The sequence below is a fragment of the Oculina patagonica genome, chromosome 7 (assembly GCF_052425735.1).
Source record: "Oculina patagonica isolate OP01 chromosome 7, crgOcupat, whole genome shotgun sequence".
NCBI classification, from domain to species: Eukaryota; Metazoa; Cnidaria; class Anthozoa; order Scleractinia; family Oculinidae; genus Oculina; species Oculina patagonica.
In genome coordinates, this window is record NC_135764.1 from 1,012,612 (window position 1) to 1,029,206 (window position 16,595).

General features: G+C 34.4%; 1 protein-coding gene across 1 annotated transcript in view; it reads right to left on the reverse strand.

Moving 5' to 3' along the window:
- Positions 1-16,221, reverse strand: part of LOC144660774 (CLIP-associating protein 1-like) — a 42,957-nt gene extending 26,736 nt beyond the window's left edge. The window contains 9 exon segments of the mRNA XM_078521500.1: positions 675-718; positions 6,091-6,161; positions 6,695-6,792; positions 7,049-7,124; positions 7,486-7,577; positions 7,726-7,782; positions 8,332-8,375; positions 15,226-15,304; positions 15,721-16,221. Of these exon segments, the coding sequence (XP_078377626.1) occupies positions 675-718; positions 6,091-6,161; positions 6,695-6,792; positions 7,049-7,124; positions 7,486-7,577; positions 7,726-7,782; positions 8,332-8,375; positions 15,226-15,304; positions 15,721-15,906 (747 nt within the window). The 5' untranslated portion in view covers positions 15,907-16,221.
- Between the last annotated feature and the right edge of the window lie 374 nt (positions 16,222-16,595).

Genomic DNA, 16,595 nt, shown 5'->3' on the forward strand with positions numbered 1-16,595 from the left:
TATATAGCAGTATGAATTTCTTTTCTTTAATGCATAAATTGCTGTTATTATAAATAAATTTATGACAAATTTTATTCAGTTTTATTAAAAGATTTTCTGAAATTCTTTGGGTTGAAAATATGGTTCGTTTTGGTTGAAAACATTTCAAGTCAAGTCAACTTTATTTGGGCAGGGAGGCCCAATCAGCACTTGGCTGGTATCAAAAGGGCCCTGTGTAAAATATGACTTACACCTACCAGAAGACACGTATATCTCATTTCAAAGAGCATTATACAAACATATCCAATTTTGCCTTCTTCAATTTGGAAGGATGGGATAGGAGGTCTACTTTAGATATCTATGATACCCAATCAAAATTTTGGTCTGTGTATCATCCCATATCCTGTATTTCATTCTCCTCCCTCCCCTGCTATGTGGCCCAGAGGAGTGGGGTGGGGAGGAGATTAGGAAACTGGACATTTTGAGCAGAACAAGAAAATATCCATATCCACCACAAGCAAATTCATAGGAAATTCCGAGAGGGGACTTACAGAGATCGAAAGCTCATTTTCTAAAAAACCGTAAAAGGCTAACTGGAATTTCCAGTGGGGTAGGGGTAGGGAAGGGGTCAAAACCAAAACCTTCCATGGGAGGGATATGGACATTTTCTTGAACAAAGTTTTTCTCTTTCTCACCTTTGCACCATCTGTCTCCACTTCACCATTCAACCTTGAAGATCCTAAAAGAAACCAAACAAGTTTTAATTAGCCTTACAAATGACTGTGGCTACAAAATCAGTTTCTTAAGACACTATTTGAGCTTAACCAAGTGACTACAATCAATTTTACAATTTCAACTGATTGACACAAAAATACTCCTTGTTGTCAAATTTGTACATTTTCTGCAATTCCTGGGGAATTTGCATTCTAGTCAAGTAGCCTTTCCTGAAATGATCAAGTGACCAAATGTTTTCTTCAAACTTGCGACAAATCAATTTATTGGCAATTCAGTGACTATAGCAAGACATTGTACCATGTTATTTTCTGCAAATTCTGGTTGATTACACAAGTTGCAAATGTTTCCCAAACCACAAAACACATCAACATACAAATTCTCCATACATTTTACTTAGTACATAAGTTGGGAGAATATGTTGAAATGTAAAGACAGTTTCCCTTAGCCAAACAATTTCCCAATTCTTGTGAACAGCAGTTGCTCTTTTAAGTGCTGATAGATTCCCATACGGATAAACACTAGAGATGCAATTCCATGTATCAATTACACATTTGAACAAACAAATTAAATTGAAATCAAAACTATCACTTTTGGAGCAATTCTTCATCACTGCTCTTAAAGTTAATGGCCCTTATTTTGCATGTAAAAAGACATATTCTTTATGTACACTTCACAAGTGTGACAGTAATAAACTTTACACTTAATACTCTTAAGGTTCAGTTACAAACTAACCAGTAACTCAATAACTCAAAGTAGTCTGTTAACAATGCTAGTTAAACTTTTTGATATCATTAATCAGTTAGTTAAATGGCATTCAAAGTGATTTTTAAGCAACTGTATTGGTATATTTTGACAACAGAACAGATCTTGAGTTTAATAATCTTGAATAAAATAACCTCTATCATGATGTACAAAAATAGCATGACCCAGGTGAATCAGGGCATAAACAATAGATCTTATCAAAACCACCACAGACTGACCTTTTGGCATATTTCCACACACAACACTTAATAACATTAAGCATAAGTTTCTGGATTGCCATCTGGAGACTAATGACTTAGAAATTTAAATCAAACTTTTTTCCAAAACTACAGTCAACAAACAAATTTCCAAAAAGCACCCATCAAAGATACTGTTTTACAATTTGTTTATCTTTCTTCTGATGGCTAATTAGATCTTTCAACACACAATTCACATCTAGTGTAACAAAAGTCACAGAATGTCTGTAAATCATGCAGTATGATTTGTTTACTACCAGAATACTACAAGAGTCTGCCACAGGTAGATATCAACACATCTTGATCTTTTTAGTTAACAATTTTGAAATAAATACAGCAATCGATATTTTTATTTTGGCCAAAAACATTAGATAAACTGAAAATTAAAGAAACTGATTGGGAAAACAAGGCATCACTTTAAGGAATGAATATTTCACACAGCATGGATGAAATAAAATGTAGATTAATTACCTTGAACATATAGCTACACAATAACTCACAGTAGGGACTTTCACGAACATTAACATTATTTCAATAGCAAATCTAGCTCATGTAATTCTACTGTGGAAATGTCATAAACACATGCACAAAAGAATTATAAACTCCTAGAAGAAAATATTTAGCTGCCGGTAAGATGGAAGCCTAACAAACAGCTGTGCTCGAAGTAGCTTATCTTCCTTACCATCCACAAGAAAATTATCCAAGTCTTGATCCTCACAATTCAACACACAATTGCAAAAAGCAACAAGTAAATAATCTTAATTTCAGCAAATTAATGAGGCATGCGAGATGCAAAATGAAACTTTTGAAAATTTAATTCCCAAAATACAAAATAATTTTTCCAGCCAACTTTCACAGATTTGCATTTTAGCCACTATTATGTTTACATTACTTCAAAGAGTACATATACCTAGATGTGTTAAAATATTTTAAGCTCAGCCACAAAAACCAAGACAGTAAACACAGAAAAGACAAATTATGAATCAAAAATTTGGTCTAAATCTCGAGAATGAAACTGAAGTAGATTGTGTATAAAATGAAACAGCTGAAATATATTCACAATGTAAAACTGAAATTATCATTTTTAGAACCAAGTCTGAATGAACATAAACATTGATTTATACATCAAGGCAAGGACATATATTATTGTGTGACCATTTCTACCTGTCAAAATGTAATTATTTCAGTAAGGCAAATCATAAACCATGTTGACTAGAAATGTAAATGGACTCAATCTGTCTGTAAAGTGCCATCTGATGTAAGCTGATCACCAAAGTGAAACTCTGTGTCATGAGCTGCTCAAAATGAAAATTAATTTACATGTAATTCAACATTTGAAACATTACCATTTGAGTTTTGTTGAAGATCCAAGTCTATCTCCGGCCCTCGACTACAGTAGTCTTCAATCTGCTTCAAAATCACTAAATATTCTTTAGAAATGCCATCAGAACTCAAAAGGTCATCCACCATATCACTTCAGTCACAAGCAGACATGAAACTACAACATCCAAGGTTTTACAGTCCTCTGCCTTGAACACAGATACACAAATCCATGCCACATTTTGCACTTGTAAAACTAAGGCAATCTTTCTGAGCTTTGATCCATGAACAATCTCTGTTCCATGTCTGATTCCTACATTACATCCATGCTTGGTGAATAAACACAAGAGAAGCCATGTTTGGTTTTACAATGTCTGCTAGAACAGCATATAAATGATCTTCCTAAACCTCCCTTCTAGCCAGCCAATTGAAGATGTTGTTCTATACTGGGAAGTTATTCCATAAAAGCATTCTTGAGTGGTCAATTTCATCAAAACATTCAATTACCCAGGTGCAGTAATATTCTTGGCATAAACTAGGTTATGACCAATAAGTGAAATTTCAACCTACTTTGCATCTAACTGAAAATGAATTTAAAAGCGCCGGCAACCAATAGCAAGCAACCACAAGTTAATATTTTATGAGAGCACAGTTGGTGCCAATAATTTATTAATCAAAATGAGAAAAAAATCTTCACCTTATTTAAGGAACTGGTGTTTTTTCCATGAAAGAAATCCAAAAACAATGATTTAATATCAACTTAAAATGGTCATTTAAGGTTAGAAACCATTCAAGCTTAGAAGTATGTGTTGTGTAAATTAATATATGCTCACAAGATCTTTCCACATGCCACACAGATGTGACAAAATATTCAATTTTTGAATTCAATTATTCACACATGCACAAACAAAACCTCCCCACGAAAATGTACTTTGAACGCTTCTAAATCAGATATTAGACCACTTATTCTTGTGATATACAATGTCCTTGCTTGCATGACTACTGTGAGGAATGTTGAATTTAAATTATGCAGTTTACACAACACTGAGCGGGCACAAAGGAGAACAGACACAATGTCAACAAAAAGATCTGTATTATGCCTAGTAAACTCTTAAGACGCAGCTAGGGCACGAGAAGTGTATTTATGGAACTGTGGAAGCCTCAAACATTGATCTAAAAATAGGAATGTGGGAAGATTTAGCTTAGGAACTGTAAACAGAAGGAAAAAGGAATGGAAACTAAAATATTTTATGCTGAGTTTCACTGGAATGTAATTATGTGAATAAGAGCAATTTATTCTAAATGTCAACATTCTTTACATAATGCAATTTCACTTAAATTGAATTAACTGGAAAGCACAGGAATCATTCTGAAAGTTGTTTGGAAGTTGGCCACTTAATTTATCCACTATTCACAAAGTTTTAAGGGACCAAAAAAAATATTTTTTGTACATAATGTTATTAAGCGTTGGAGTTAAACTAATTGAAAATAATTTTTTTTTGCTATATGAAAAAACCCCAGTTCAAGAACTGAATGTCTACTAATGACATTTAACTCAATCTACAAATTCTCCTTTAGTCATTTCAATTCATTTAGTATGGTCCTAGTTGGGAAAGTTTGATTGTATATCAGGATAATTTTCCTTTCCTGATCAGTTATTTTATTCTCAAGATTTGGATGCCTGACTTTGTTTGATATTTTCAAGAGAAATTAAATTTTAAGCATGCATAAGGGATTAAAAAAAATCCAATTAGTACATTGCAAACCTTAATCAATAGAGGCCATTTTTGTACCTAAAGAAAATAGAAAATTTCATCGTATCTAGGAAAATTTTACCTCTCATTCTTAAAAATTAAAAGTTGTCTGTTCTTTGAAATTTTTCTGAGGTTAAAAATTAGTTTTAAATTAACGTTTTGACCGGTTTCACTGATCTTCTTCAGGCTTGACAATAAAAAAAAGTCAATATGGCGGATCGTTCAGCAAAACAACAATCTGCCATATTACCTTTTAGTTTTATATCAAGCCTGAAGAAGATCAGTGAAACTGGTCAAAACGTTGATTCAAAACCAATTTTTAACCTCAGAAAAAAACCAAAGAACAGACTGACAACCTTTAATTTTTAGAAATTTCATTCTTATCATTCCATTTGTCAGTATCATTTCACTTAATTAATCATACTAGGTATTTCAATTAATGATATAGACACCAAAAGGAACAATAAAAAATAACATACTTCAGGAAATTGTTCTTGGCCAGCACTTAGCAATACACTTTAAAATATTACAACTAAAACACTGTGTTTAAAAATATTGGTTCAACTCTATACTGAATGGGAAAGAAGACTGAGACACTTTCATTGTCTTCATTGTCTTCAAAACCCTCAGTTCAATCTGATTTTAACTGGTTTGACTCAAACCTCTTTGCAATTGGTCACCTACTATAAGGAGGTACCAGTAATCATTTTTTTGTCTGCTATGTACATTAATTTACTGATGAGACTATAAATCCCTCTTGCTGTTGCCTAGATGACTCCTGCCTTTGGCACTGAACATAAAAACAATACTAAGACTTGCATGTACTAATCCAATATTAAAACTAAGAAACTAGATGAGACAATACGCAACCACACTTGCTCTTAGTTGAGCATGAGAAAAGATTTTTTCCTGAACTTTCCAATACATTTTAGCATAAATAAATACACACCCTGTGTAAAAAATTAACAATCCTGGAAGTGGGAAGAAAGCAACCTGTTCTCTGTTTATTCCTGAGAGGAACAACCCTTAAGCATTTCCTTATTGACATATTTTATTCACTCTTAACTCCTTCTGACATAAAATGGCACTTCAGCATCAGTACATCATTAAGACTGGAAATTACTGTCGGTCATCGGACATTGTCCGATCAAATATGCCAAAATGTCCGGCCAAGAAGTAGTAAAGAGAAACTACATGTAATCGTAAGAGGTGTAAACCCCTATGCAATGCAAGGAGCAACACATCAACATACATGTCGCATGAGAGTTGCCCAAGTTGATATTAGTAGTTTTTTACATACATACCATTGGGTTCATTAATGGCCATATTTCCAGATCTTGCTGCTTCGTCAAATTTTGCATAAATAATTGATAACCTGTAGGAAATGGTGGAAATAAACATTGAGCAAAGCAATAATACAATGACGTAACAAACTACACAACAATTCAAACCCCCCACAACCACCACAATTCCAAAATTTTTCAGGTTTTGATAATAACCATTCCCTTGTATCCCAAAAAGGGATATGTTTATAACCCTGTTTTGGGGGCTCTTCCCTTCTGTTAAGTTAGCAGTCAGAGCAAAAAAATTCTAACATCGATAAACAAGGTCAAATTCTCCATCCACATTTAAAATTAAACATCTAGAAGCCGACTCAATGGCTTCTGGGTAAGTAACTTCTTTAAATTGAAATAGTAAGCTTTCATCACCACAGAAATACTGACTCACTAGAGCTGTGGAAAAAGGAAAACAATATAATTTACATTTTACAATTTCCTGGGTCTATCTAAACCCTTCTCTGTTTCTAAACATCAGCATTACTCATCTACTTATCTGCTTCACTGAAAATCTATAATCTAGGTAACGACCTTAAATATTCAAATTTGCCGTAAATTCAGCTATACCAACCTAGAAGACGGTATTCCCTTCTTACTCAGGTCAACTCTCACTTTCTCGCCAACATGACGGTAAATTTCCACCAGACTATTGATAGCACTGTCACGTACCTGTGAATAGAGCAGTTTACTTTTTTAAATATAGAAAAAATAATAATTATTATTATAAAATACTGTTTACAAAGCACAACAAAACCCGAAGCAATTGAACACAAGTTGATGAACGGTCATCCTGTATAAATATTCATCATCATCATCATTATTATCAAAGGAACTGCAAGTTTTATCTAAAATACCATACATTTTTAACCTGAAGTACGACCAAAACTTGCTTTGTTATTGAACAACTTTCAATACATGTTGTTACCTGACTGTTTGGGTCACCAAGGAGCTTACAAATATGTGGCACAAATTTGGAGATAGTCAGAGATGAAGGGCCAAACCTAAATAAACAAAACAAATAAGACTTTGGGACTTCCCAACCACTAAACATATAAATTATCCCAACAGATAATTAACCAAAAATTAATTTTTGAATTAATATTAGTGACAAGAAATTAAGCATTTGATCAAAGCAGTTACGTTCCAGTATACATTGATTTCTTCTTTGTTCGTTTCTTTTGTCTGATTAAAAATACGTTAGACCAGAGTTGATATTGGACACTACATCAGAAATTCATGTAAAGAGTTACATGTAAAATATAACACTTTTCTTGAATGTATGTAATCATTGTATAAAAACAACACAAAATTACAAAGAAAAAACCTTTTAGTCATGACTTGTATAATATTTCACCAACTTACGCATTTAGAGCAGTAACAAGGCAGTGTAACACTTCTTCTCGCACTCGCCAGGCTTTGTGACCAAACGCTGGGATTAGCTGTTCAAGCACATGCTGTGAAACATAACAAAATAATGAAATATTTCTGTTACTTTGCATGATCTGTAAGACACAAATTAAGAGTGAGATTTTAATTTTGTGGCCACACAAGGAATACATGCATACTAAATAAAATAATTTGTTTCTGTGCTTGTAAAGTTACCTGAGGTGTCGATATAGACATAAACTTCTGAAGCAATTCTTGAGCAGAATCTCGCACCTTAAAGAATACAAAATGAACACAAAATGATATTACACGCTATTAAAAGTTAAATACCATAAATGTACATCCTCATTTAGCACTGGCACCCTTCAAAAATCTTAATTTCCACCCACTCTACACTGTAGATTAAGCATCCACTTCATCATAAGTGTTCAGTTACCAAGCAACATGATTTATGTGCCCATGGTAACCTATAATGGACTAACATCACACCTAGAGAGAGTTACAATACAACCCTAATTATGTCATCTTACAGACTGAAACAAGAGTTGAACACTTGCCTGATGACCCACTAGGCTCCAAAAATACTTATAATAACTTAATAGGTATGGGTGCATTGTGATATTTATTTTTCAATGAAATATGCCTTACATTTTTTTTAAGTACCCCATGCAAGCCTTGATGAAGCACCCACCCTTGTTTATATGCCCTGTTCAAACTGGCATCTGAAGTAAGTGTTAAGGCAGCACTAAAGCAAAGAAATAATAGACAATGTCCAAAGAACTAATAAAAATAAATGTTACAATAAAAAGAAAATGTCCAAACCTGCTGTTTGCTGTCTCCTAGCCTATCGATGATACCAGGGACAACTGAAATAAACAAGACATTTCACAAGCTTCAGTTTGAATTTAAATAGCAGCTTAGAGAATAAACTCATGAATATCTAAATCATGATCTCAGTACAATGAATGGCTTTAAATTTGATCTATATTTACTAGAAGTGGCAAATCCTCCTTCAAAAATACACATTTCACAAAATTTTAACCAAATTTTGTTATTGCAGTCTCAACTTTTTTCGTGACCACTTCTTGGAGACTCAATTTCTTTTGCAAGGCTAAGAAAGTGTCGGGCTCAAAGAACATATTTGGTCTCGTCATCTCGCAATGTCTCTAATTTACCATTCACTACCCCTTGTATTTAGCTATACCGTATTAACTCGAATAAGCGCCGCGGCGCTTATTAAATTTTTCGCACTTCAAGTGCGGCGCTTATTCGAGAGCGGCGCTTATTTAAAATTGGACACAACAAAGAATCTAATCTTTTACAGTAACTAAAAATAGCGTCTTTTGATTGTCAGTATTCGTCTTTTGCTGAAGAGAGAAGTTGCGCTAGCTGTCCTGGCAATGTTCGTGGCCTTCACAACATTTACATGCAGAACTACGTATTGTAAGAATGTTGGATAGTAAACTAATGGGTGAACGGTAAAACAATCACTTTGAACTGCAAAACATCGTGTTTGATGAAAAAGGTTTGTTATAGGTTTGTTATAGAGTTGATTTATAGTGCTGTTTGAGGTTAAATGGAATTTCTCATTAAATAAGCGCCGCATCAGGACTGCTGCGCTTATTCGGGGGCGGCGCTTATTAACTTTTTTGTCCCAAATGGGGCGCTTATTCGATGGGCGGCGCTTAATCGAGTAAATACGGTAAGCTGCAGACTGAATAATTATTTGCACCTTGAGGAATTCACTAGTATGTACATGTATATAATTATACAACTTACAAAACATTCTAAAATTTTTACACATGTCAAGTATTTTGATTCGCTTAATCTGTATAAAATATTCAAAAGGAAAGTCACTCAGATAATAATATAAAAATGTAATGGCCCAGCAACTGAAGACAATATTTCAATACAACTCTAGAATTTACAGTCTTTGACTTATGAACCATCATTTCTGTTTATTTTTAACTCTATAATTAAAAATGTCCACACACAATAAGACAGAAAAACTGATTGCTTGTCAGAATTCAAGCCAAAATATTTACAATGCTAATATTTTTGAAAACCAAATTTAAGATTTTTAAAATTATGTGAAAATTAAATGTATTTTGATAATGTTACAGAGAAATTACCAACAAGATAAATTTAACCTTGACTCAACAAAGAATTGAACAGTTGAACATACTGAAGAGATTGCCCACACCCCAAAATATCACCCCTCCTTAAAAACATAATCAATGTAAAACTTGAGGAAAAAGCTGTCACATTTTGAACAAAAATTTCACATAAAATTTAACTTTATGAGTACATGTAGGAAAATATTTTGCCTCAAAAAATTGTGTCATACAGAGGAAGGGCACATGATGGAAACAAGCAAATAGACAAGGAAAATAATAAATTCAAAAACACACCTCTAAGCAAGAAAGAAACAGCTGTGAAATAGAGCTGCGCACAGTCAAAAATACAAATTTTGTAGAATATTAAAATTTGGCAATCTGGAAAAAATGTCCTTCTCACATTTAAATTGTGTACTTTTTTCAAATATAAGGAGAATGGTCATTTGTATAAAGTTTAAAAATATGCCGATTGCATGTGGCATCTGTCTTTAGCAATGAATATCATCAAATTCAGAAAGAGTTGATACGCAACAATACATGTATAAGCTTCAACTTACCACAGAATGTGTTATAATTTTTGAATAAGGAAGGCAAAGATGGTTCGGCTCACAAGAGAATGATCAGCATACAACTGTAGTTACATGTAGCTGGTGATATAATTTTCTCTTTTATTCTAATATTCTAAGATGAGTTGAAAGATTTTTATGCTAATTACAGTTTGTCAGCTGGCTCAGCATGGTGTTACAGACTTCCATTTCCTTTCACTCAAATTCACATTTTTAAACGTGAAATTAAGTGAAAGGAAATGGAAGTCTGTTAAAATAGCTCTCTTACGATACTTCCAGTTTTGCCATCTTTGCTTAAAACTTAAGGAGGTAATTAAAATACTTAAGACTTTTTTGTTTAAGCAGAAAAAAATTAAACTAGCAAATTCTGCAGCTCACTTGAAAATATTCACTAGCATACTGCTAATGTAAACCATGTTTTTATTCTATTTTTGTCTAATGCAAATTATTTCAATAATATCCTAAAATGAAGTTTTTGTTATGACTGAAACATTTCAAAACAATCACCTTCAAAGCTTTATGTTTTAAGCTTTTTTAAAAGATTACAAATACATGGAGAGCAAGTTTTTTTTTCAATCAATCTTTCTTTGAATGGAGCCGGGAGGAAAAAACTAATAGCAATACAAAACCTTAAAAATAATTAAAATTCCCTTAAATCTTCACACCACTTTTAAAACGAAAGAATACTAACAGCAGACCGCACTTTCTGGAAGAACAGGTAAAAATATATTTTTAAAAGTATTTTTGCAGCATTTTTCTAATAAGCATACCATATAAGTTGTCAGTGGTTTAATTTTATCCTTGGAACAATTTGGCATTTTCCTTTGTTCTGGTGTATGGTTATGTTAGAATATAAAGCAAAGGAAAATACTAGAATGTACCAAGGTTAAATTAAACCATCACAACATTTACTCAACACATAAACATTATACATTTAATTTGTATGTTTAAACAGAATAAAACACCATAAAATAAGCTGATGGTTGGCAAAATTCCAAGACGGACTGTGTCTATTCTCTTTAAATATCGCCATACGACACAAAATTTGTGTCTAAGATTTAATGTAGAGCTGGTTATAGAAGACTAAGATGGATTGTACATGAAACCATGAAAAAATTGGCCAATTTTTCAAAATGCGCTGTCCTTTGAAGTCATGCACTTACCTTACCTACTATTTTTATGGCTTTTTACAAGCCTGCTCAAAACTCATTAGCCCAACATGACTGCCTGAACTAAAGGGTAAATTGTTGGCCTTGTCTGCCTCTGGATATAAACCCGGAAATGGATTTAGTAGATAATCCATTTATATCAAAACCAATTACAGGTCAGGAATAGGAAATAACTCCTGACCAGTAATCTCTTGAGATTAAAAGTAAAATTACCTAGATACCACCACTCCTATACTACTCTATTACAAGACTAGCTAAGACAACTATATAGAGAAATTATTATCCAATTATTTGTTTAAACCTGAATTAATTTCAGACAAATTAACTCCTTTTATAGACAATTTACGGCTAAGGTACTAAACCAATTGGCACTTTTGAATAAAGCTTTTAATGGATAGGTCACAAATTAATTTCTACAACTCCTGGGTTGTTTAAATTAAAAAATGCAAAATTGGAAATATTTAAAAGCAGTTAAGGTCATTTATCAAGTCCATCTTATTTCTATATCAAATTTGTTTGTCTTATGTATCAGTCAAATCGAAGGTTCAACATCCCCCCCCCCCCGGGCATACCCCGGGCATTTGACACCTCTGCTGTCCCGGGAGGAGGGGAATTTGATAATCAAAGCCTTCCCGGGGGTGGGGAATTTGATTCGACCACATAGGGTGGGGAATTTGAACGCAGACTTGATTTCTGGTTATACGTGTCCCAGTAAACGCACGTGGGTTTTTAATCATGGTGGAGATAGATTATATTCTATGTATTGGTTATCTTCTATGTATTTATTACACAATAGAGGAAAAAACTGTGTGGTCTATTTATAAAGTCGGTATGCAGACAAAATTTTACGAGCATAAAAAGCTACACAGTTAAAACAGTTATCTGTTTAGTTATTAATTTTCCCCGGGGGTGGGGACATTTGATCACTAAAAATAGGCTTATAGTAGGGCATTTGAACGGCTTTTTGGCCCAGGGAGGCGGGAATTTGAACACAAATTTTCCAAAAATTCAAATGCCCGGGGGGTTGCCCGGGGGGAGGGATGTTGAACCTTCGATTTGACTGATACATTATCACTTGATTTAATATCAGTCTGTATGTTCTTAATAAATCTCCTAAAATCCCATGGCTTCTAAAGAGGCCTTCCAAGGTGGGGTAGCTGTGCTGCAATGTTGCATGTTTCTGAGAACCAATGTTGCCTAGCTAACAGCTGTAAATGTTGCTGTCATTTTTCACCCTATTGTGTTGCTGTCACATTTCAGTACTATAATGAGGTGGCTTGTCCCTGTTAAAATGTTCCTGCGACGCCAGTATTCAGGGTCATGTTGCTTGTCGCTTTTACCCCTTGGAAGGCCTCTCGAGAGCCACATTAAATCAAGTGTCATTATGGATCTTTGCAAATGAAATATGATTCATAAAATTGTTGTGTGACTTTGATTCAGTAGCATGCCTCATCGTATCATGTTCAAGTGCCTGCATGCTAGGTTGGTTTCGTCTAATTGGTTGTTGGATTGATTATAAAGGATTTGAAGCTTGTAGGTTAAAAACAATCCCACAGGCAAGTAACTTGGTTATTTTGCAATAAATATATGATATGGCATGTAAATAAAGCTTTTGACAAAATAAACTACTTGCCAGGATACCACAAAACATCAGTTGTATAAGTATTAAGTATAAATATCAAGTGGGGTGGGAGGCGCAGTGGCCTAATGGTTAGTGTGCCGGACTCCGGATCAAGCAGTCCGAGTTCAAGCCCTGGCCGGTGCACTGCGTTGTGTTCTTAGCCAAGACACTTTACTCTCATAGTGCCTCTCTCAACCCAGGTGTATAAATGTGAACTGGCAAATTTACTGCTTGGGGTAACCATGCGATGGAATAGCATCCCATCCAGGGGGATTGTAGAAATACTCCAAGCCGCTTCATGCTACAGAAACTGGGATAAGCTCCAGCCTGATGAGCCACTTGGCTTGACAGCAGGGTTAACCTTTTTTTTATAAATATCAAGCAGCATGCAGAGAAACTTCTGCCCACAGCCCAGAGCTAGTCGATTTCTCTGTTAGGTTAGTAGATTTTATTCATCATTTTCCTGATCGGGCAAGGAACATTTTTTGGACTTTTTATTTTGGCAAATGAATGAAGGCCACTGAGAAAGGCCTTTGGGTTATAACAAATGTACAATGTCTTCAACTTGCTCCATGGAAAACTTGGATCATCTGTTTTCTTTACCCCCCGATAAGTCTCTAATAATGTGATCAGTGATTCCAATTGTAAAAAGAGAACCTAATATGAGATACGATTAACCATAAAAACTTCTAAAACCTGTTAACTTCAAATAGTACAAATAGCAAAAGTTTAGCAATACTGTCAAAACAAACAACTAAAGCATTTGAAACCCTATATACCTGTGTACAGTTTCTGCTTTGAGGTTTGCAAATTGTACAATGTGATGAAAAGATGTATGAATTATGATTCAAAGTGATAAATTATTGCTTGGCAAATAAAGTTTAACCTTGGTCACTCTGAAATCTTACAGAAAAACCACAAAGTTTTATTCGAGCCAAAACACAAAGCATATAAAAAAATTATAAACAAACAAAGGAGGGATAGTTGGTCAATTATTAGATTATAATAAAAAAATATATTGCTACATTCTAAGTTAAAACAATGCCAATGTAATATGCCTCACTCCTTACCTGAGTGTACTATAGAGCAATCAATTACTTGAGGCTTTCTTTAAATGTGAGATAATCTGAATTGCCCTTAATTTATTGCTGACCACTTTTGACTAAACCTGAATCATTAAATAACACAGCCATGCAATATGCAAACTTATTTTCTGCTTGGGTAAACATAACGCTCATGCATACACAAGTATGTGAAACATATGTCATTGCCAAGTCATACAATTTAGGAATGAGCTAAGAAAGATTGCATGACTGTATGAGAAATTTTTAAAGTCAATTTCAAATTAAATTAACAGAAAAGAGAAAAGTGTATGCAAGTTTAAAATTGTTATAAAACAAAATTGTTAGAAAAATCAGCCTTGAAAATTTATTTTACCTTGTTTAAGGCAGGTATTTGTTGGTCACGTTATTACATAAACAGTATGCATATCTGTAGTCACAAAGCGCCTCTAGTGAATTAAGGAATTTAATTTAATTTTGTCGTGACTAACAGGCTATTGTGATTTGGAAGTTAAATAGCACATAAACCAATTGACACTCTATCTGTAAACATCTCCTCAGCACGACTTATATAAACACTCTATGACGAGGTAAGAAAAACATTTTTATTAGTCATGGAGTTATCCCGTGGCTCGATACAAATTGCCTGTCAGAATTTATACGCTTTCACACAAAACACGGAAACTCCGAACACGGCGTGAACAATATAACACCAGGCACTTCACTTGCTGTGGAAAGTTCTATCCACCAGAATTTGTATTTATTTTTAATGACCTCGTCTCTTTACTGCCAATTTGAATTTACAAACGCCTTCACAGGCGACTTGTTATACAGACTTGAACTCAAAATGCAGATTGAGCAAAATAGAAAGCGCATTAAGCTTATTATATTGTTGCTCGAATCTATTACACAAGGGACATAAACTACCGAATCAAAACTTGCCTGTGTAAACAAAGACCGAGAATGCCAACAAAACATTTCGTAACTCCTTAAGAGACTAAATAATGGCCGGTTTTAGGTTTTATTTCGATGACTTTAACATTCAGACTTTTATTGCAGGATAGATCTCATTCCAGACATCAAAAGCGACAGATTAGTATCTAGTCACTTTCCCGACACATGTGGGAAATAGATTATTTATTATTTAGCACACAGGGAATACCTTATATTATAAAAGCTAACCTGGCAAAAGATGGCTCCGAAAGTTGGTTCCAAGCCGGTCGACAATTTGATGAAGGAGATCCAGTCCTGTAAGGCTTATCTAAAAGGCAAAATAACAGTCGGTTATCGTTTCTTTGTATGATAATTTTATGTGGAAACGACGAGAAATCTACTCAATTATGGAACAGAACGAACGGCTAGGGTGCCAATATACGTGAAAGAAAATAAAGGAATGGTTTCACTAATTTGCAGTAATGCCTGAGTCTTAATTAATCAACGACTGTGTTCTAAGGTTAACTACCACTGCGCTGAAAATAAATAAGTATATTTTACAATCCCCTGAGTTACTCACTGTACTGTATTCTGATACATGCACACTACTACTACTACGGCCACCAGGTCCACAAATGTTAAATTGTCTGTCGCACGCTTGCGAAACTCGCTATAAATTCTCTCGATCAATCATGCACAAGAACAAAATCCCATTGACAAGATGGCATTTAACCGTCTACTTACCCTGAAATTACTACTGTTGACCCACCCAACAAGACCATCGAGTAACTTGTCGAAGCCTATAAACTCTATTCCATTTGAAGGGTCGCTCAGGTAGTTCGAGAGATCTTCGGCCGCTTTCAGCCTTTTTTGTGTATCTTGACATGCCACAGCGGCGACAATGCCTTCTAAGAATGCTAAATCTTTCATTTCCTTTGTCTGAGTAGACGTCCTAGAACATAAACAAGTGAAACTCCCACAAGAACAATCTCGCCGTATTTCACTTTCAAACTCCTTCGAACCGCATTACCGTGGAACACTTTCCGTTTCGTGGCTTGAAGGTCAAGATGGCGCCCCGTAATGCGAAGCCATTGTTCTTGATAAGTTCTCTTGTTTGTCAACTAAATAATAACATTCAAACGGTCAAATCCAGGTGAGTTTATCTTCGTTTTTTCCAGCCAAAATGTTACCCTTACGGTCCACACGATTTCGCCGCCATTTTAGAGTCCAACGAATGCGAGGTAGTGACGTCATGGCAAAATGAAAAGAGAATTGCAAATTAATCAGAATTTTAAAAGAACTCCAGCAGCGCCTAATGATACAGCCAAAAAACGTGCATATAGAGCTTAACTTCGCTATCTTTATTCATATCGATAAACTTTTAGTTATCGGGTGAGAATATCTTTGCTGGCATATGTTTAGATAAGCTTTTATCAAGGGACGGGTTCAAAGAAACACAAACTACAAATACTTGCGTCACACAATATGTCACACAATGCGTCACACAATGGTCTTACAGTTTCGAAACAGTTGCTTTCTGTAAGAACTAAGAAACCTCACTTCTAAAATAATCTTTGAGATAAAGTACGCTCTTGTAGGATAAAAGATGTGTTTATCAT